Source organism: Mustela nivalis (genome assembly GCF_964662115.1).
Source record: "Mustela nivalis genome assembly, chromosome: 4".
NCBI classification, from domain to species: domain Eukaryota; kingdom Metazoa; phylum Chordata; class Mammalia; order Carnivora; family Mustelidae; genus Mustela; species Mustela nivalis.
In genome coordinates this window covers 122,137,352-122,160,360 of record NC_139023.1, presented here as the reverse complement: position 1 = coordinate 122,160,360, position 23,009 = coordinate 122,137,352, and the positions used below count along the sequence as shown (strand labels likewise).

The 23,009-nt window shown below is 39.0% G+C and overlaps 1 protein-coding gene across 4 annotated transcripts in view; it reads right to left on the bottom strand.

The window, feature by feature from the left end:
* Nucleotides 1-18,873, bottom strand: part of MND1 (meiotic nuclear divisions 1) — a 73,018-nt gene extending 54,145 nt beyond the window's left edge. For 3 of the 4 annotated variants that reach the window (XM_082726739.1, XM_082726740.1, XM_082726741.1), the window contains exons 1-4: nucleotides 18,697-18,786; nucleotides 11,323-11,388; nucleotides 7,178-7,235; nucleotides 2,814-2,962 (exon numbers count right to left, since the gene is read on the bottom strand). In XM_082726739.1, coding sequence (XP_082582865.1) covers nucleotides 2,814-2,962; nucleotides 7,178-7,235; nucleotides 11,323-11,388; nucleotides 18,697-18,699 — 276 coding nt within the window. In that variant the 5' untranslated portion in view covers nucleotides 18,700-18,786. Of the gene's footprint in view, nucleotides 1-2,813; nucleotides 2,963-7,177; nucleotides 7,236-11,322; nucleotides 11,389-18,696 lie in introns of all 4 variants that reach the window. The other variant, XM_082726738.1, reaches the window with a different exon arrangement.
* Nucleotides 18,874-23,009: the final 4,136 nt, after the last annotated feature.

The following is a 23,009-nucleotide window of genomic DNA, read 5'->3' as shown; positions in this document are numbered from 1 at the left end:
TGTGCTTTTTTCCAGTGTTTTCCCTTGATTTATTTTCAAATATCTATCCTGGTAGAAGAGAGAGTGCTACTCAGCATACAAAACCCCTTCCTATTTCCAGGAAATGCTGGGGCCAACAAGAGGGAGCTAACGCCCATCACAGAACTAGAAACACCAATTATTTATTTTCCCAGCTCCCCTGACAACTAGAGTGTGGGCCTGTAACCCAGTTGGCCAATCATTCATACTTCCCAAAACTGTGACTGATAGCTAGGCCAGAAGTTTCTTTTTTTTTTTTTTTTTTAAATTTTTGAGGTTTTTTGGGGGGGGCGGCAGCAGCAACATCTGCTTCTTTAGCTAGGGTCAGGAGCACCAGTGGAATCATCTGAGGGCAGCAATGTCAATAGAGCTAGGTGCAGGGGCCATGGCATGGTTCTGGGGCAGCAGAATCCTCACCACACAGGATTCATGGTGTAACTCTGGCTGTGGCCTGGCTGTGCACCTTCCCTCAGTTCCTGCCTACTTCTAGAACTAGGTTTCTAGCCTTCCCAGTGATTCTGTAAGTCCTTCTTGTATCTTCCAATAAATTCCTTTTCTGCTAAACGCAGCCAGACTTAGTTTGTGTTGCTTATGATTAAAAGCACAGACTGACCAAGGCCTGCCTATAAACTTTGACCTTAAACCCAGGAGCAAGACTGTAAAAAAGTGGTGTTTCAGAATTTTCCTGTGAAGAAATGTAATCCCATATTCTTTCCAGACAGAAAAAAATTCATCTCCTTTACTCTTCTTGATTAACTTTTCCTATTCCTGTTATCTTCTAGAGAATCAGAATTCTTCCTATCTCATCCCAAAACAAGTCCAAAGCCCATTTCCCAAAGTTCCAGTTTTTGCATACACTGTAAAAGCCACATGATAATTCACCCCTTCAGTTGCATAAAAGAATAAAAAAATAAAATTCAAATGTAGAGGAATCTCATAATGCAGACAGAATACATGTTCTTGGAAGCAACCAAGAATACAAAATACATGTTGCTTGGAAGCAACAAAATAAGTTTTGTTTATTCATAAACAAACTGCAGCACATCTATGCAATGGAATATTGTTCGGCAATAAAAAGAAATGAGCTACCAAGCCACCAAAAGACATGGAGGAAACTTAAAAGTATATTACTAAGTGAAAGAAGCCAATCTGAAAAGGCTACCAACTGCATGATTCCAACAATAGGACATTCCAGAAAAGGCAAAACTACAGAATAGTAAAAAATGCCAGTGGTTGCTAGGGATTAGGGGAGAGGGAAGGATGGATGAATACTGGAGCACAGGAGATTTTTAGGGCAGTGAAACTACTCTGTTTGATCTGTAAGTGCGGATACATGACATTTATGCATTTGTCAAAATTCATATAACATACAGAATGTGAATACTAATGTAAACTATCATAAATAAAGTATGATACTTTATTTAATGACAAGGACCAGTGTTGGTTCATCAACTGTAACAAATGTACCACACTAAATGCAAAATGTAAATCACTTTTCAAAAGTTCATGTTATGCCATTTTACTTTTATGAAAGACCTATATTCGTAGCTATTTTGCTAATTCAGAGAAATCTGAAGAGTATTTTTGCTTTTACAGAAAAAAGATAAAAGCAAAAATAATGTCTCAGTGTTCATTTTGTAGCAAACCAGTATAGAGGTAGCAAGTACTCAGATCACTGAGCGTAGCCCCACCAAGTTCCTTTCCTGGGAATGATACTTAGCATTTCAGTGTCATCCTCCACAGCTTTGAGATGTGTCTATGAGCATCTGAGCTTTATCTTGATTTATTTTATGCCTCTGTTAGCAAGATGGTTTCTTACAGGTATCACAAAAACCTAAGAGAGTCTACTTTTGGGGTCATGGACACTCAAATTTTTTCCATATAGATTAATGGTAATTGCTTTATCTCTATGCCATTTTAACTTACAAAAGGTTTCATAGGAATGCTCCATGTTTGGTTAGTGGAGAACTAAACAGTTGACCACGGAACAATACAGAGGTGAGGAGTGACCCTCGTGAAGTCAAAAATCCACATATAACTTTTGACTCCCCCCAAACTTAACTACTAATAGCCCACTGTAGGCCAGAAGCCCTACCAATAATATAAATAGTTGTTTAACACATATTTTGTATGCTATGTATATTATATGCTGTATTCTTACAATAAAGGAAGCTAGGAAAAAGAAAATGTTAAGACAATCATATGAAAGAAGATAGATTTACAATATTACATGTATCAAAAAAAATCCATGTGGAAGTGGACTCATACAGTTCAAGCCCATGTTGTTAAAGAATCAACTGTATTTGGGAACTCTCTGTAGCTTCCCATCCAATTTGTAACCCTAATAGAAACTAAAATAGTATAAAATAATATCATGGCATATGGAAGAATGAAAGTTAAAACATTCTAAGCAGCCTGTACTGTTTAAGAGAAAGAGATCTTGATTATTCTTAGATTTGGACTCAAACAGGAGTTAGAGAGGAGAAGGGAGTTGGGGGAAATTGGAAGGGGAGGTGAACCATGAGAGACTATGGACTCTGAAAAAGGGGTTTGAAGTGGTGGGGGGGTGGGAGATTGGGGTACCAGGTGGTGGGTATTATAAAGGGCACGGATTGCATGGAGCACTGCGTGTGGTGAAAAAATAATGAATACTGTTATGCTGAAAATAAATTAAAAAATAAATTTAAAAAAATGCATGTTAAAAATTTAATGGAAACCACTAAATGAAAAGAAGATAATGAAACAAAATCTTTTTCTAAAAAGCAGATCTGTAATTTTTAACTGTGGTGGCTTACCTGAGATTCCAGAACCTCCAACTTGCGTTTTCTCACATGAAGAGCTTTACTTGGAAAAGCCCAGTAATAATTAGACGTTCCAATCCTCTCACAGTCGACCATACCATCATCAACCAAACTTTGAAGGACTTCTTTCACTGACATAGCAGCTAAAAGAGTTCATTTTTAAAGATGCTATATTGACACATCATAAATATAATTAAAAGCTAAAACTGAAGATAACACTTGCAACAAATATTACAGATCAAGGATTAATAAATTAATAAGGAGCTCTTAAAAATAACAACAAAAAAGGCAAAACACATCAACAGAAAAACAAGTGTATCAGTGGACATCTACAAAATATGCAGTCAATAAACAAAAATATTCAACTCTATTAATAATTGAAGAAATGCAAAGTAAAGCAGTGAGATATGATTTCTTGACTATTAAATTAATATATCTAAAAAATATAGTAAAACATTCAGGGTAATGGGTACTCTCAATATGGGAAGAAAATCTGGCAATATGTATCTAAAACCGTAGATATATGCATACCTTTTATTTAGAAATTCCACTGTTAAAAATTCAGCCAAAGAAAATAATGATGGACATGCAGAGAGATGCTTGTCAAAGCACTGTTTTCCACAGAAAAAAATCCGGAAGCCAGTCCAATAACTGGACTTTTCAAAGTATTTTATTGTGACAGGATACTATACGTAATAATTAAATTTATGTTACAAAGTATTTAATGGCATGGATACATATATATATATATATATATGCATTAAAATGTACTTTGTAGAATTATAAAAAAATATAAAATTAAAAAACACCAGGCATTAATTAGACGGTGGTTATCTTTAAACTGTGGGTAAGAGACAGTTTTTATTTCCTTTTTTTGGGGTTCATTTTTCTTAATTTTTTCCAAAAATGAACATGTATTGCCTTTTTTTGCTAAAAAAAAAAACTAAAAAAGAAAAAAAAAACAAACTTATGAACTGAATGTTATAGGTAGGAGTAAGATAAAAAAATCAGAAAGAGGGGCACCTGGTGGCTCAGTTATTAAGCATCTGTCTTCAGCTCAGGTCATGATCCCAGGGTCCTGGGATCGAGCCTTGCATCAGGCTCTCTGCTCAGTGGGAAGCCTGCTTCTTTCTCTCCCACTCCCCCTGCTTGTGTTCCCCCTCTCACTGTCTCTCTCTCTCTCTGCCAAATAAATAAATAACATCTTTTAAAAAATCAGAAAGCTTTTAAAAATAACATAAAAATGTGAAGTCATTTCATAAATGTTTGAAATTCACAAACTATTCTTACTTTCTTTTTTTTTTTCTATTCTTACTTTGTATTAAGTAAAACTGTACCAAGAAATTGTTCATATTTTATTATTTTATTTATTTGTCAGAGAGAAGAGAGAGAGCACAAGCAGGGGGAGCAGCAGGCAGAGGGAGCAGCGGGCAGAAGGAAAGCACGCTCCCCACTAAGCAAGGAGTCTGATGTGGGACTCGATCCCAGGACCCCAGCATCATGACCTGAGTCGAAGGTAGACGCTTAACTAACTGAGCTACCCAGGTGTCCCAAAATTATCCATATTTTAATGTCTGCTTCAATTTTTCCTACAGCAAATCCCCAAATATAATAAAATCTATCAGAAAACTTAAGATCTAATAAATTAAAAAAAAATCGATACCAAGTGTGCAAACCATCCAACCTCACTTGCAAAGAAGTACAAAGTGAAATGAAATATCAAGAATTCTAAAAATGACAATGAGGTATCACCTCACACCAGTCAAAATGGCTAAAATCAACAAGTCAGGAAATGACAGATGCTGGCAAGGATGCGGAGAAAGGGAAACCCTCCTACACTGTTGGTGGGAATGCAAGCTGGTGCAACCACTCTGGAAAACAGCATGGAGGCTCCTCAAAATGTTGAAAATAGAACTGCCCTATGACCTAGCAATTGCACTACTGGGTATTTACCCTAAAGATACAAACATAGTGATCCAAAGGGGCATGTGCACCTGAATGTTTATAGCAGCAATGTCTACAATAGCCAAACTATGGAAAGAACCTAGATGTCCATCAAGAGATGAATGGATCAAGAAGATGTGGTATATATACACAATGGAATACTATGCAGCCATCAAAAGAAATGAAATCTTGCCATTTGCGACAATGTGGATGGAACTAGAGCGTATCATGCTTAGCGAAATCAGTCAACTGGAGAAAGTCAACTATCATATGATCTCCCTGATATGAGGAAGTGGTGATGCAACATGGGGGCTTAAGGGGGTAGGAGAAGAATAAATGAAACAAGATGGGATTGGGAGGAAGACAAACCATAAGTGACTCTTAATCTCACAAAACAAACTGAGGGTTGCTGGGGGGAGGGGGGTGGGAGAGGAGGGTGGGGCTATGGACATTGGGGAGGGTATGTACTTCGGTGAGTGCTGTGAAGTGTGTAAACCTGGTGATTCACAGACCTGTACCCCTGGGGATAAAAATATATTATATGTTTATAAAAAATTAAGAAAAAAAGAATTCTAAAAATGAAAACACAGTTCTGAGAAATGAACGTCAATATAATTTGGTATAACCTTCCCTAAAGGCACTTTGAGAGTATGTATTAAATGCCTAAAACTACACAAGGCCCGCCTTTCTTTCTTCCTTTCTTTTTTTTTCCCAAGTGTGAGACGTGAACTCATGACCCTGAGATCAAGACCTGAGCTGGGATCCCGAGTCAGATGCTTAATGACTGAGCCACCCAGGTGACCCAAGTCTCTATTTTCTATTCTATTTCTAGGAACACTTCCTAATGAAGTAATAGGAGATGTGGAAAAAAATTTAGGGGTGAGGAGGGAAAGGGATGAATAGATGGAGCAAAGAGGGTTTTTAGGGCAGTGAAAATAATCGCATGATACCATAATGATTGAGCTGTGTCATTAAACACTTATCCAGAACCACAGAATGTATGACAGCAAAAGTGAATTCCAATGTAAACCATAGACTTTGGGTGATTATAATGTGTCAACTGCAGTGTAACACTGATGAGTGATGCTGACAACAGGAGAAGCTATGCATGTGAGGAGGGGGAGCAGGAAGCATATGGGACCTCTCTATACCTCCCTCTCAATTTTGCTGTGAACCTAAAACTGCTCTTTAAGAAAAAAAATTATAGATAGCATGTTACACATTAATTTTAGCAGCAAAATTTGGGAACCATCTAGGTGTTCAATAACAGTAATAGGCTAAACAAATTATGGTACAGTAGGTGGTCACAGAATGAAATATTAGAGATGCAGATGCTGTAAATCTTTTTTAAAAAAGCAAATGACATATGGAAATGTAGATGATATAATGTTAAGTGAAAAAATACATGAACACAAAGCTGTATTTGCAGCATGATTCTCTCTGGGAAAAAGACAGATAAATACATACACAGACAGAGAGAATCTAAGAATAAGAAATCAAAATACACCAAAATGTTAATAGAGGTGATCCCAGAAAAGAGGGCTTATGACAAATTTTACTTTGATTATATACTTTATAATTTTCAAATTTGTTCAAATAAACATGTATAGTTTATACAAGGAAAACAAGGTTTAAAAAATAAATATATCATATATAGTGGGGTTAACAGTGACTCTTCAAAAGATAACTCCCAAAACCTATGAATGTGACCTTGACTTGGAGCAAGGGTACAATTAAGGATCATAGGATGAAATCATCCTAGATTTAGGGTAGGTCCCAAATCCAATGACATATGTCCTTATAAGAGACAGAAAGGGAGAAAATAAAGGGGGAAGTTTATGTGAAAACAGAGGCAGAGATTAGAATGATGTGTCTATTATGCAAAGCACTACTGATAGCCACCAGAAGCTAGGAGAAAAGCATGAAATAGATTCTCCTTCAGAATCTCCAGAAGGAACCAATTCTACCAACACCTTGATTTTAGACTTCTGGCCTCCAGAATTATGAGAGAATAATTCTACTGTGTTAAGCCACCAAGTTGGAATAATTTGTTAAACACCAACAAAAAACTAATACACCATGTAAAAATATGAAGTCACATTTAAGAAATACCAGAACATACACGAATAGTTTTTTACTTCTTTTGAAGTAAATTCTGCATATAAATAAATGTGTGCATTTGTGTATGCATGTGTGTGTGCATGTGTGTATGCATAAGTATGCATGCATACTCCATTTAAATTTTTCTAAAGCAGACACTTCATACATGAGAATCATGGCAATGGCCCAAGGACATCATGGAAGTGTTTTTGCAGTCTTCATCCCTAGAAATTTATGTTTTCATAAAGGAAAGACCATTGCAGAAGAGATGACCAATATTTCCCCAAATGTCTCAGCATGTCTTTGATACTCACTAATGCCTTTCTCTTTGGGAGCAATCTTCTCCATGTCTTTTAATTGAAATACATCTTTCTGTTTAAAAAAGTTAAAAAAGAGATGAAAAACATGTATTTATCTTCTACCATATATTTATATTTACCATCATATATTAATAAAACATTGTACTATAAAAGCTATGTCTGGTAATCTACAGTGTAACAGAAATCAAGCATTTTAGGGTTAGAAGAAACTGCAATTATCCTGTTTGATAGCTCCAACAGAACTTAAAGGGACAGATTTTGCAAGAACATACAATTCTTTAAAGCAGAATGTTAAGAACATCTTCCTAATGAAATATAAAAATTACTTTATAATGAATTCTTTAACATGAGATAATCACCTTCTCTGACACTTTAAGACACAGTGATTTGCTTAGCATATATCATATGCCACAGACCTAACAGTTCTAAATAAAAACAAAACAGACAACTGTCAAGATGTTTCCATTTAAGGTTTCATGGAAGAGCTATGCCTAAACAACAGGGAAATTATACAATTCATGTGTGCCTATCAATGATTCACCTATACAGGTGGCACGTGCACCACATGCAAAGCAAAATATTATGGGAAGAGAAGTGTCTGGGTGGCTCAGTGGCCTCAGGTCATGATCCCAGGGTCCTGGGATGGAGCCCCACATTGGGCTGTTTGCTCAGCGGGACGCATGCATCACACTCTATCTGCCTGCTGCTTTTCCTGCTTTTTATGTGCTATCTCTGTCAAATAAATAAACAAAATCTTAAAAAAAAATTATAGGAAGATAAACACATAGACTATTTAATCTTACTTGTAGTTGGAAAAAATCTATGTAGAACACACCTTTATTCTTTTTTTTTTTTTTTTTAAGATTTTATTTATTTGTCAGAGAGAGAGAGAGTACCCACAAACAGGCAGAGTAGCACTCTTCCTATAGGGAGAAGTAGACTCCCCTCTGAACAGGGAACCCAATACAGGGCTAGAGCCCAGGACTCCAGGATCATGACCTGAGCTGAAGGCAGATACTTAGGTGAACAAGCCACCCAGGCATCCCCAACACTCCTTTATTCTTGTACTAAGCCTTGATTGAAGTGGTGAAAAGTGCTTAAATAACAAAAGTGAAATATTTGAAAAGACTCAAGCATTCAGTAATTATAACAGAATTATTGTGATTGCTTTAAATGGAAATGTAGGATCTATTTCTTTTAAAATAAACTTGAAAAGGTAACTTCAATAGGATAGAAAATAGACTTCATAAAAATTTAAAGTTCCACTCATGCAAGGGCATGTTAAGAAACTGAGGACAAATACTGACCAGAAGGCAATATTCATGAAACATACCTGACAAAAGACAGGTACCCAGCATGTATAAGGAATTCTTTTAAAGTGTATTCCCTCTCCTCCCCCTCAAAAATGAACATACCAATGAATAAAGGAGAGGACAGATGAATATATATGTGGTAAAGTCAGCAGAGTAAAATGTTAATGGTAAAATCTAGGTGTTGGGCATCCAGGAATTAACTATCAAATTCTTTTGTCTTTCATAATAAAATATGGGAAGAAGTAACTTCATCTCACTACACTTAAGATTTAGTAAACTAAGAGAAACATTGTCATTGCTCTTACAGTGTGAAAACAATTTTTGCACATCTATAAATAAACCATTTAAAGAAAATACTTCAGGATCTCAGAAAACATGCAATAAATTACTACCTTCTGGCCTCTAATGCATTTTTAAAAATCAATCAAATCTATCTGCAAACATTTAGATTTCCTGAAAAAAGAACATGAACTCACTGAGATCTCCGCCTATATGTGGTCCTCAAGGAAGAGCTCTGAACATACTGGCTGCCCCTGTGGGGTTACCATGTAAATAAGTGGGCTTACAGAGTACTAACCTCAGAACTAAACTGTGGTCCCTTAAGTGAACAGAGAAAATGGTCTTAAGGAAATATTAGTTCTCCACAGTATTAAACAGAGGTAATAAAGGAGAGATGAACAGAAAGGGCTCTAGCTCTTTAATATATATATGTGTGTGTGTGTGTGTGTGTGTTTGTGTGTGTGTATTCACACATACATACATACACATTTTTATAAAACTTATATATGTAAATAAATAAAAGCATGTGTAAGATACCATGGAAGGCACATAGTTTTAGAGCTAGATAATGTTTAATTAAGTACTTACGACCTGGACATTGTGATGATTTACATGGGTTATCTTATTTAACCCTCACACCAAAACTGTGAGCTGGGTACAATTATTACCATCCTCTTTAATAAACAAGGAAGCTGAGACATAGGTCAAGTTCTTGGTTAAACTCACAAAGCTATTCAGTACAATAGATTTCAGGTGCAAGTGCTTTCTCATTTAGTTATATTGTTCTCATGCCATTCTTCAGTTTTTCTATTACATTAGCAACTTCAAACACAAACACACACACACACACGAATGAATATACAAGAATAAATGAACTGAAACCAGTATCAATTTTTAGCTTTACATAAAAACTCAGTGACTACTGAACTTCTGGAAGCTGTTAATACTAATCAGTATCATGTTATTAATTGATATCAGGGTTGAAAACTTTCAATCTGAAACAGCCAATTTTGATACTTGAGAAAATTAACAACATCATAAAGGACAAAATCATTCCCCCCACCACTCTTCCCAGCTTTCCACTGCCTAACAAGAATTAAGTCTACTCTTCTTGCTGAGATCATAGGAAAAATATTCAGACTCAATAGAATAGTCATAATCATCACATGTAAACTTCATCAATTTATCTTTCTAATCATTATTCTTTTTTTTAAAGATTCCATTTATTTATTTTAGAGAGAGAATGTGTGTGAGCAGGGGGAGGGGCAAAGGGAGAGGGAGAGGCTCTAAAGCAGACTTGGAACTGAGTGCAGAGCAATGGTGGGCTTGATCTCATGACCCTGAGATCATGATCTGGGCTGAAATCAAGAGTCAGAGACATATAACTGATTGAGCCACCAGGCACCTCTTAATTAATCATTTAATCAATAATTAATAATTAAAATAATTAAACAATCAATTTATTTAATTAATAATCATCATTATTAATATGATACTCTGTTCTGAATTGCCAATGACTTTTGGTAAGTCATTCCAGGCAGTTAACATTAGTAAGATTACACTTAAAGGGTGATTTTTAAAACAAAACTCCCCAGAATGTTTTGCTTGTTCTACTGATAATCTGCATTATCAAAATGAAAATGTCAAGTAATATCACTAATTATCTTATTAATTTCATATTCTACTTTGCCATTTTCCCCAACATCTTTACACCTGTATATAATGAAAGCAGCCATAGGTTGGGGCCAGACTAGACTTTGAAGTTATAGTCAAGTATTACACTAAGACACAGGAAGTTGAAGTTAGTGTTTTTTGTAAGCCAAAGATTTAGACTTGAACCTGTTAGAAAGAAAAAAAAAAAAAAAGGCAACATAAAGCAACATGGTAAAGAAAACAGCCTCTAGAGCCAGGTGCCTGGGTTTGAATCCTGACTTTGTGACTTAGGACCTAAAACTTCAAACCTATTTCCTCTTAGTGGCAGGCACAAATATCTGGAATAAATTAAAAGAGCCTATGCACCATGATATATATATATATTACACTACAGACAGATTTATCAAGGTAAAGAGGCAGCATTTAGCACTGCCTCTAAAAATCAGATGGTCGTCCCGGGATTTGAATCCTAGTACTAACGTTTTAATTTTTGAGATCCCATGCACTTGGGTGTGTCTCAGAGGTCCTCATCTGTAGAATGAGGATCATAGAGTTAAGAAAGAAGGAATCAGATAACATACACCAAGTGGTCAGAACAATGACTGGCATCTAGGAAGCAATCAGTAGATGTCAACTAATATCATTTCCAGGCAGAAAGGGGACACAATCAAATATACGCTTCAGAAAGATCATTCTGGACAGAAGGGAACATTGGGGTAGGGTTCTTCCTTCCTCCACAGCTTCAGAGAAACAAAAAATGTTTGCAGAATTTTATCCATTCCACAGGAAACTGATCAGCATTGATATTTAATGAAAAAGGTACAGTTTAACACTGATATACACTTAAGGAGAAAATTACATAAAATACTAAAAATCTTATAGAAAACAACTCACCGTCTCAAAAAATATTTCCATCATGCGGGCTCTCTTCTCCTCTGCACTTAGTCCTTTTTTCTTCGACTAAAGCACAAAAGTAAAAAAGTAAACACTGCATTTAAAAAAAAAAAAGACTGCATTTTAAAACAACTTGGTTTGCAATGTTATGGTCTTGTCTGCCAATGGGTTTGATAACTCTAAAGACTCATTATAACTACTACATGCCAAGACTTGTGATTAGTGCTGCCTGTGTAAGAAGAACTGTGGTTGAAATAGAGCCTGGGGGGTGCCTGGGTGGCTCCGTGGGTTAAAGCCTCTTCCTTTGGCTCAGGACATGATCCCAGGGTCCTGGGATGGAGCTCCACATTAGGCTCTCTGCCCGGAAGGGAGCCTCCTTCCTCCTCTCTCTCTGCCTGCCTCTCTGCCTATTTGTGATCTCTTTCTGTCAAATAAATAAATAAAATCTTAAAAAAAAAAAAAAAAGAAATAGAGCATGGGTGGCTTAGTTGTTAAGCATCTGTCTTTGGTTGGGGTTGTGATCCCAGAGTCCTGGGATCAAGCCCTGTATCGGGCTTCCTGCTTGGCGGGGAGCCTGCTTCTTCCTCTTTCACTGTGTCTCTCTCTGTCAAGTAAATAAATAAAATCTTTAAACAAACAAACAAACAAAAAGAACTGTGGTTAAGGTACAGTCTGGCAGTTTACAGAAACTCAGTATTTATCAAATGATCCAATGATATGTCACTATATTAACCTTCAAAAAAGACTTACAACCTCACGGAGAAAAAAGACATAACTAATAAATGATGGAAAGATCATTGCACAAATTGCTACAAGGACAGAATGAATTCTACCCTGGGGAAGGCTGAAGGCTCTCTAGAAAGGCTGGAGATGAAAAGGATTTTGGCAAGTTGAGAAATGGCGAGAAGGTGTCCTGGGCAGACCACACACATAGGCACGATGTTATGGAAGTTCGTGGAATGTTCCAGAAAGACAAGAACTCAGGGATGACTGCTGTGTGGTGCCTAGAGAAGGAGTGGTAGGGAAGGGGAAAAAAGTTGTCTGGGGCCAGATCATGGGATGCTGACTGTCCGGCCCAAGGGAATGTATGTTATTCTAGATGGTGAGAAGCTATTGAGCAACCTCAAAAGCAGGAGAGTGACAAGATTACAGCTATATTTTAGTAAGATGACATTTTAGTAGCATTGTGGAGTGTAGGATGGAGAATGGAAAAACCTATCCAAGTAGAAAATGGAAGCCTACTGCAGTTTACTATTATTCTATATCTACAGTTTAGCCAAGTTAAAATTAAGATAGTTAACACATAACTAAAATCCGTTGATAATGAATTTTACTATATATTGTATTCAGGATATATACACAAAGGTGAAATACAATTTTTTTTTTAAAAAGCCAAATTCTGGGGCACCTGGGTGGCTCAGTGGGTTAAAGCCTTTGGCTTCGGCTCAGGACATGATCCCAGGGTCCTGGGATCCCCACATCAGGCTCTCTGCTCAGCAGGGAGCTTGCTTCGCGCTCCCCTCATCTCTGCCTGCCTCTCTGCCTACTTGTAATCTCTGTCTGTCAAGTAAATAAATAAAACCTTAAAAAAAATAAAAGCCAAATTCTCTCAAGGTGAAGATTCACAGAAAATAACAAAAGAGAGAAATCTCATCTCTAATGGAGAATTCCACACTAATGTTTAAGTGACCTGCATCTTTCTCAAAAATCACAGAAGATTAGGAGGCAACATAAACTGTTTAGTAAGAACTTAGAAACACTTTACACCACCTAATAAAGCAGACATAAAAAACAAAGACTGAGCCTGTCCAACCAAATACTCCATCAGAAAATGAGAAGCCTAAGATAGATGGGGAAAGGGATTTGAAGTTGCCATTCTGAATACATACCAGGGTACATGAGTCTTTATTGTACTTATACAACCTACAAAACCCCTAACTCATTTTTTTTTAAAGATTTTATTTACTTTACAGACAGAGATCACAAGTAGGCAGAGAGGCAGGCAGAGAGAAAGAGAGGAAGGGAAGCAGGCTCCCTGCGGAGCGGAAATCCCGATTTGTGGCTCGATCCCAGCACCCTGGGATCATGATCTGAGCCAAAGGCAGAGGCTCTAACCCACTGAGCTACCCAGGTACCTCCACTAATTCATTTTCACAGCAATAAAATTATCTGGCATTCCTTGATGAGTTGTATGGGTAAAAGAAAAAAAAAAAAAACCCTCCAATGTTCTCTACTGATCCCCCACATCTCCTCACACCTTTTCTTTAATCTCTTCTGCCTTTACAGTTTCAACTAACATTTAGGCTGAATCCTCAAATCTTTACATCAGTCTCTGAAGTATGCTCCTGAACTTCAATCTCAAGTGTCTACCTGCCCGCTGGACAGACTTCAAACTCTGAAGGTTTAAACTGAACTCTTCTTCTCCTATATCTACTCCCCAATCCTGCTGTTCTAGATCCTGAACTCAGTTAGATATCACCTTGTTAGCCAAGCCAGAGGCCTGGCGTTCATCCCAGGTTTCTTCATCCCTCTTACTCCATATTAGACCAGTCACCAAGTTCTGCCAAGGTTAGTGGTGAAATATTTCTCAAATCCACCCTGTCTGCTCCATCCCTACAACTCTGACCTCAGTTCAGGCCTTTATTACAGGTTCTGCCTCCAGCAACATACTGGTAGGTAAGCCCTCTGGCACACTTTGTCTCACCCTCTAAGTTCAAATTCCACCCTGCCAAGAACCAAATCTAACCAAGCCTCTCCCTTGCTTAAAAGCCTTCAGTGGCTCCGAACCATCTGGAAGTAGCCAATCACTCTGCAGTGATACACGAGGCCCTTTCCCACCGACCCCAATCTACCCAATACCACTCTCCACCTCGTATTTTACCATAACATGGAGAGTTAAGCAACTTGAGCTGTAATACAAAAACTAGACAGTCCCTGACTTGCCATCATCTGACTTTTTCAACTTTGTGATGGTGTGAAAGCGACACACATTCAGTAGAAACCATACTTCGAATTTTGAATTTGAACCTTTTTCCTGGCTAGCAATAGGTGATACGGTACTATCATGATGCTGGGCAGCCATAGGACCATAATGTAAACAATCCATACACTTACAGCCATTCCATACCCACACAACCATTCTGCTTTTCAGTATAGTTTTCAACAAGTCACATGAGATATTCAATACTTTATTATAAAACAGGCTTTGTCTTAGATGTTTTTGCCCAGATATAGGTTAATGTCTAAGTGTTCTGAGCATGGTTAAGGCAGGCTATGATGTTCCATACATTAGGTGTATTAAATGCATTTTTTATTTAATGATATTTTTTACTTACAATGGGTTTATCACCATGTAATTCCATTGCAGGCTGAGGAAGATCTGTACTTTTTTTTTTTTAAAGACTTTATGTATTTACTTGCCAGAGAGAGAGAGACCACAAGCAGAGGGAATGGCAGGCAGAGGAAGAAGCAGGTCCTCACTGAGCAAGGAGACCGATGTGGGGCTCAATCCCAGGACCCTAGGATCATGATCTGAGCCAAAGGCAGAAGCTTAACCGACTGAGCCACCCAGGCGTCCCGATGAAGATCTGTACTTATAATTCTCTACACCCAGCATGCTCTTTCCCAACTTTGTGTTTTAAAGAAACTGTTCTGGGGCACTTGGGTGGCTCAGTGAGTTAAAGCCTCTGCCTTCGTCTCATGTCATGATCCCAAGGTCCTGGGATAAAGTCTCACATCAGGTTCTCTGCTCAGGAGGGAGCCTGCTTCTTCCTTTCTCTCTCTGCCTGCCTCTCTGCCTACTTGTGATCTCTATCTGTCAAATAAATAAATAAAATCTTTAAAAAAAGAGAGAGAGAAAACTGTTCTAAAACACTCGTTCCTTTTGCCTATTTAAAATTCCAAAAAGTCTCCCAAGGCTTAGTTCAACTATTCTGTAAAAGAGCTTCCGTGAGCTCATAGGACAGTCTGAGTGTCATTCCATGTGTTCCCAGAACACACCTTCATCAAATCAATTGGTATACTTCTCTTTCTCAACCGACTCAGCCGACTGTAAATTTCTTCAGAACACATACTACCCATGCTTTCCTAGAGCTTAGTGCTAGATTAGAGCAGACACAAAGGCCAGCCCTTGACTTCAAAGCCATGTATCTAAAGCCCCAACCATAAAGTTTGAGACTGTTCAATCTCCCAAATCCCATAACACCCACTGCACTCACATAAATACAATACAGGGTAAATTAATAACAAAAAATTCTGTGATAACTACTTGGTGCCTTTCTTGGAGAGATAAATCCCAGAAATCCCAAGTAAGCAATCTCTAAAAAATCATATAGACCTATTCACTAAATCAAGAGTCAAGAGCCAGCATTCAATCCTGCTTTAATTAGTACCCCTTCGCACTGGCCTCAGCAGTATCAGAATAACCAAGCATGAAATTCACACTCAGTTAAGAAGGCTCTTTTGGCTCATTTCTCTAGTCTAGTGAGTTTCAAACTGCCATTAGAATCATCTCAGGAGATTTAAAAAAGTACTGATGCCAAGGCACATGCTATATGAATTGAAAGAGAATCTCTGAGACCAGGCCTGGGCCTGCAATTTTTTAAGAGCCTCTCCAGGTACTTTACCTGGCGCTGGGACTGAGAATACTGCTCTTCTCACCCCAGAATCTAGAGGCAAGTCAGGGTGAGGATCCCTTTAGGGCTTTAGTCTGTGGCTGCATCAGTGGAAGACAGATCCAAAGCTTCAGGAAAAGCTGCAGATATTTTGGTATTGTTAAACTGCTCCCCGAGAGACTCACAGACTCCACAAGAATCTGCCACCAAGACACAGACTATGAGACAGTGTAGAGTCCCGGAAGCAAACAGTTTGGCAAAAGCTCTTATCACTCAGTTCAGTAGCTACAATAGTTACTCAAGAAATATGGATGAGCTGTAACATTCATTTACATTGTTTTCAGGCTAATTTGTTAGTGTCTTTCATGACTGGAAATAGTTTTTATAATTAACCACAGTAGGACAGCATCATGGCCAGAATTAAAATAACTCATGTAAAAAGGATGCCATGCTAATTCATATTTAGAAATCAACAGGGGCTCATTTAATACTTAATATTAAAGAAAATGTGCTGACAACGTAAGTTAGAGATGTTTTCAAATTAGTAAGTCAGGGGACTCAAGAACTGACCTGAGGACAACAAATCTTTGGGCTGACCAACATGCAGCTATCTCCACCTTTCAGAAGACCTACATTAGTACCTGTTTTCACTAATCAAAAGAAATTGTAAGAGTATTTTCACTGGTATGAAAAAAGGCAAAAAGCAAAAATAGGAAAATAGTGTTGAGCGTTTGTTTTGCGAAGGGCCCACCATGTTCCTTCCCTGGGAACTACATTCAGCACCTCAAGCATAAGCCACCACAGCTTTGAACTCTGTCGGTGAGAATCTGGGCTGTATCTCAATTTATTTTGTGCCCCTGTTAGTAAGTTCTGTCCTAAGGTATCCCAAAAGCCTGAGAGGAAATAAAAAATAATTTTTTTAAGCCTAAGAAGTTATTCTTTGGGGTCTAGAAATGCTCAAAAATTTTTTCCATATAAATTAATAATTGCTTCCTCACCTCATGCCATTTCAGATTATGAAAGGCTTCATAGGAATGCTAGTTTCAAAGAGTGGGGGAAACCTGTATTTTTTTTTAAAGATATTATTTATTTATTTGACAGAGATCATAAGCAGGCAGAGAGGCAGGCAGAGAGAGAGGAGGAAGCAGGCCCCCTGCGGAGCAAAGAGCCCGATGTGGGGCTTGATCCCAGGACCCCAGAATCATGACCTGAGCCAAAGGCAGAAGCTTTAATCCACTGAGTCACCCAGTTGCCCTGGAAACCTGTATTTTAAACCACTTAAAAAACCATACATTTAAGAAACCTCCAATTAGGAGTTACAGAATTCCTCAAATCAGCCCCATTTCCCAATTACAATAAAATTTAGAGAAATTAAAATAGAAAATATCTGTTGCCCTCAAAACTGAGAGAGTACATTGCATTTCTCCGATTCCAAAAATATGCCTGGATTTATAATAACTGTTTATTCACGAAGCCTAACCAAATCAAAACAAACAGCTATTAACTCACAATTAGGAAAGAGAACAAAGGTTTGTCTTGTCTCTGATCAAGGTAACACTAAACTTACTTCTTCAGCATACATAAAAAATAGGATGTATCTCAAAATTTTATTCTAATTTATTTCATGTTTCTTCATTATCAGAGGTAATCATCTGAAAATAGTTAACAGCATATTACCATTTAGTATTAGAAGGTGATTCAAATGTAAAGGTAGATTAGATAAAAGGGTAAAGTTAATGCATTTGTGCTGCATAGTTCTGTCGGTTGTATTAGTAACTATGAGAAACATGCAATCACACAGCACTGGCAACAGATTTAACTGTGGTCCTGTAGTTTCTGAGACCACTTTATGCCCAGGTGGCTGCGTTGTTAGTTTAACCACAAAGAAGTCGTTATCAGTTGTAATTGCATCTGGGCAAGTATCTTCAAATAAATACCGTACAACCTAGATCGTGCCCAGCAAAAAAAACGACCACTTAACTAAATTAAGATATTAAAATCTTAGATCCATTTAATTAGATGTTGATTCTCTGCCAACAGAAGTAGAAAAAAAAATGACACCAAACTCAAGGTTTATGAAAATGATTTGATGAGGTGTAAGGCATTAAATTCACCAAGATAAAAGGTCTATCTGGAATCTTACCAGGACTTAACCTATCATGGTATGCAAGGAAGGCGAATTCAGTGCTTCTCTAATAAAGGGGCCAAACAACTAGCAATCCGAAGCACAAAAGGGCATCGGCCCCTGAACTTTAGGGAAAAAGCAGCGATCTTCAAAGAAATCTTACTGGCATAAAAGACTCGCTAGGTTACTGCTGAAATCGTGAGCCATTCAGAAACGTGCTCTAAAAACTACAATACAGGGCAACCCTCACTGGTCAAAACACAAAAGCCATTAAGATCCAAGGCTTCGGTCCGTCCCGCTCACACCCTTCCCGGTTCTTCCTAGGAGGCTGCAGCTTGGGCGGCCAAACCCCGGGAGCCCGAGGCTCGGGTTCTGAAGCGACTCGTGCTCTGACTGGTCGCTAAGTTTGCGAGGCACACCGGGGCACGTTCGCGAACGCCTCTCGGGTGTGCTCGGAGGGCAGCACCGGGGGTAGGGGCGGAGAGGCCCAGGGGTCGCGGGCCCCGAGCCCCAGCTATGTCGGCCCGGCGGCCCCAACAGAGGAGCCAAGGCCGCCGAGGCCCCAAGCTGCGTAGGGGCCTCGCGGCCCGGAGACTGGGGAGGCGCGGCACCCGGGAGCGCGGCCTCAGCTCTTACCATGGCTCGGGCGGCGGGTCTTCCGGTGGCCGGGCCGGAGCGGGAGGCGAGGGGCGGGGCGGGCCCAGGCGGGTTTGATTTTGGCGCGGACGGCGCAGCGGGGCGGAGCCGCTACAAGGACGAGGTGGGAGGGAAGTAGGAGGGAAGCTGACTGCCGACCCGCGGCCCGGGGGACCTCTGGTGGCGGTTCCGAGAGGCCGGCCGGAGAGGGGCGGACTGGGGGCTCGGCGCGACTGGTCCCCGCGCTGTTCCCACCTCTTCTCCCTGTGTAGAACGTGCGTGACTCCTTTTCTCTCTCTGAGAAAGTCTTTGAGCCGACACTTCAGTGCGTGTTTTCTTCGCGCTGCAGAAACCGGCCCAAGTTTGCTTTAAAAAAGGGGTGTGTGTGTGGTGGTGGGGGGGAGAGGTGGTTTGGGGTTCCTGGGCGGCTCAGTCGGTGAAGCGGCTGCCTTCAGCTCAGGTCATGATCCCAGGGTCCTGGAATCGAGCCCCGAGCCCCGCACGGGGCTTCCTGCTCAGCGGGAAGCCTGTTTCTCCCTCTCCCTCTGGCTGCTCTGCCTACTTCTCTCTCTGTCAAATAAATAAATAAAATCTTTAAAAAAAAAAAATCCCTTTGTATATTTGGCTTGTTTATGTATAGTCTGTTGTTTTTTAAATAACCAAGAGAATGAATTTGAAATGAAAGCTGTGGGAAACTCGCTCCTTCATGACCTGAGGATAGATGGGGATTGGGTCTAAAGCTGGCGCCCCTTCGCCTAAAGTCGCTACAAAATGAACTCAGACTTGTCAATTGTTTTGAAAATTATTTTATGTTATTGGGGACCATTTAAAAATATTCTAACTTTACTGAAAGCATAAAGAGTGGCATCTAAAGTGGGAATTTGTATCTCCTATTGCTTCTTTAAGAAAAGGAAGCGAAGAAGGGATATATTGATTGCATAGAGTTCCATTACTTTAGTTTGTTATAGATTGCATTACAGTACTATATGACCGACGGTACATCAGGTAATTTTAAATAGTAAATGGGTAGCCATTTAGTACATGTTTTACTATGTACTAGAAAAAACACAAGCAACACATTATACTCTAGATTTCTCACACATTCCTCCAGATATGGATGAAACACGCCTGTCTGAAAAAATGAAAGTGATATTTAAGAAAAATATTAACTGCCTAGTGGTATCTAGATTTGACAAAAATCATAAGGGCGACGTTTGTGGGAAGGCTTGTCTTGGTTCTGAGACTGCCATACCTGTTCCTCCATCAGACGTGGTCCTTCTTCACTTGGCTTACTCTTAGACCGCTTTAGACGTAACCTTCAGGAATCTTTCTGTTTCCCCACTCCCACGGCACAGCAGATAGGGTCCCTTCTGTGGTACGCTACAGTACTCTGCAGTTTTATCCTAGCACACCACATTCATTTTAGAACTGTTTTTGGAGTACCAAACCTCAGAATGACTCCATCGAGGAAATGCACCCTGAACTAAAGAACCTTCTCTTAGTTCTTCCTTGAAATTCTGGAAAGTGCATCCTTGAGAGGAAACTTGTTAGGAAGCAGGAAAAGAAGGTAAAGCCATTTAAAAAGAGACAGGAAAATCTGTAAAGTAGGGAAACCGGTAGGAAAATGAAAAAACCAAGAGAGGAGAAACTTCAACAAGAAATAGTCAACATGATCACCTTTTTCAGTCACATGGCATGCCCTGAGTTAGAAATGGCAATGCAATTGTGTCATTTGCACAGAGCAGCCGTCCCAACAGAAACCATACCCAAACTGGTTCCTGGAGGATGAAAAGATGTCAGATGGTTTGTGGCCCTCCAAAGGACTATAGTACCTAAACAGATACATGACATATTTCTGTTATTCAAATTTTATAGAGTAGGGGTGGGAGGGATTAGAAAAAAATGTCTCCTGAGAGGGATGACAATGGAAAAAATGTTGAGAAACACTGGTATAGAATAAGTATATAATTTATCATCCAAACTGGACGAAAGGGACTGTATTTATCATTATGTGAGGAAACAAACATAAATCAGTATTGTCCCCATCAATCATGTGATAACTTGGAACTTCCATAGTGCTATATTAATAACACCTAATGCTTCTTACCTTAATTTGCTCTGTATCAGAGTTACGGATGCTCTTTTAATCTTTCCATCTGGGAGAACAGGCAGAGTAGGTAACTTCCTTTTCTTTGTAATCCTGTCTCATCTCTCATTTCTGGTCTCTGTTCTTCCATAGACAACTTATGCTCTCTTGCCCTCTTTCAGCAAGCCTTGGCTCATCAGTGGTCCACTTCCAACACCCCTCCTCTGTGTTCCTCTGGAGTGAGTTCTTAGCTACCCACTTCCTTAGCTCTACCCAGCGACTCCTGCCACCCTCCACTGCTGGCAGGGTACCTGAGTGCAAGCCCAGAAGGGTCTGAGTTGAGTCTGAGTGGGGCCCTAGGTGCCCATGAGGGTCTCTACTTACCTAGCAAGTATCCCTATGTCCAAGACTGTGTGACATTTGATAGCAAATGAAAACCATCACCGTAGGTCAAGAGGCCACAGGAAAAAGGGAAAAGCCTTGTAACATTCTTTTTGAAGAAAGGCTTCTGTTTTTCCACTTTGCACCAGTCCCCACAAATTGTTACGTATCCAACTATATATATATATATATATATATATATATATATATATATATATTCATTTAAGTCTCACCCCAGTAGAATAAAGCTCCATAAGAACAGGGAGTTTTTAGTTCGCTACTGTTCCCCAGTGGTTAACTAGACTCTATAAATATTTGCCAGTGAATACATCTAAAAGCAGCTTCTGGTATTATAATTGCCTGGCCTGGTTCACTAACCAAATTGTAAGCTCTTAGAGGTTATAGGATTTGGTTCATCCTTATATCCTTACACCTACCCTAAAGCCTGGTGTATAGCAAGTGCTTAGACCTTTGTTCAGTGACAAAAGCAATGATAACAAAAGACATTAGGGCTGGGTAGAGGATAGAATGTCATCTGCCCTTCCTGCCTCTTCACTTAAGCAATAGTAAACCACAACTGTAATTGAACTTGTCTGCTCTGGAAAAGGGTGCATCTGGCTTTACGTGAAGTGAGTCCTCAAAGGACAATTAGAAATATGCTTATATGTGGGGCAACTGGCCTATATTAAGAATGCCATATCTTTGCTTCTGGAAACTTCCAAAGAGCCCACGATGGCAATGGTCCCTGCTTGATTAAACAAAACAAAACAAAAACAAAAACAAAAAAGAAATAGAAGAATAGAAGCAGGATTCAAAAATACTAATATTCACAGTTACCAGTTGGTAGCGTCCCATCTGGCTTATTTCTCATTTCTGTTTTAGCTCTCCTTCCAAGACTGATTGAGGGTCCTCTTCTAGACTTATAACCTATTATAGATTTTTTTAATCCTCAAAAAAAAAAAAAAAATAAAACCAAGAAATTTTTAGTGTCCCTCCATTGTTTTCAGAAAGGACAGTCAAAAGATAAATTTTAATATTCATTCCATCACAGCAAAATATAAATCACAGACTTAATGAAAAATCAAAAAGCCTATAAATACACCAGGAAAAAAAAAGCTGTATACATAAATGCAAGGCTATGACTTGTTTACACAATGAAGAAGGACAAAAGTCCTTTATAGAACAAAAGACCAAATACCAAATCCATACACCATTCAAGATTGAGAGCTTGTCTATCCTCAAGTCTCATAGGGAACTTACTGGTATGCGCCTAAGGGGCATTAAAATGACAAATTTGACATTATAAATGGAGACCAATTTAAATTTTATTTGACTTAAGAAAGACAGAAATTAATCTCTTTGAAAAGCTAGGATGTAGTGATAACCCATGATTTGTACAGCCAGCATCACGTTCTTTTACAACAGAACCTCCAGAGGACTGTCCAACATATTCTTTAGATGCTGTGAATACTGTTGGAAATGCTTGGCCATCAGCTTGATGTTTATTATAATGGATTTTAATTAAGCTCTGGACCCTAAAGATTGCAGTTACAGTGTGGTCCCTTTCTAGTTCTCACGTGCACTTATTCTCATGAGCTTTTCCCCTATCGATTTGGGCAGAAAGCTAAAGAGAACTGGTTGACAACCCCGGCGAACTCGCTTCCGGCAGCAGAGGCCACACATGTAACTACTGTTTCTAGGGGCCAACGTTTCATTAAAATTTATTAGAACAAGAAAAGCGTGCAGTGCATGCGTGCTTTCTGCCCAATTCGATTTGGGCAGAAAAGTTGTAAGAATTTGCCTGCATTCTGCAGAAATTCAGAACACGTGGCATTTACAGAGTGCT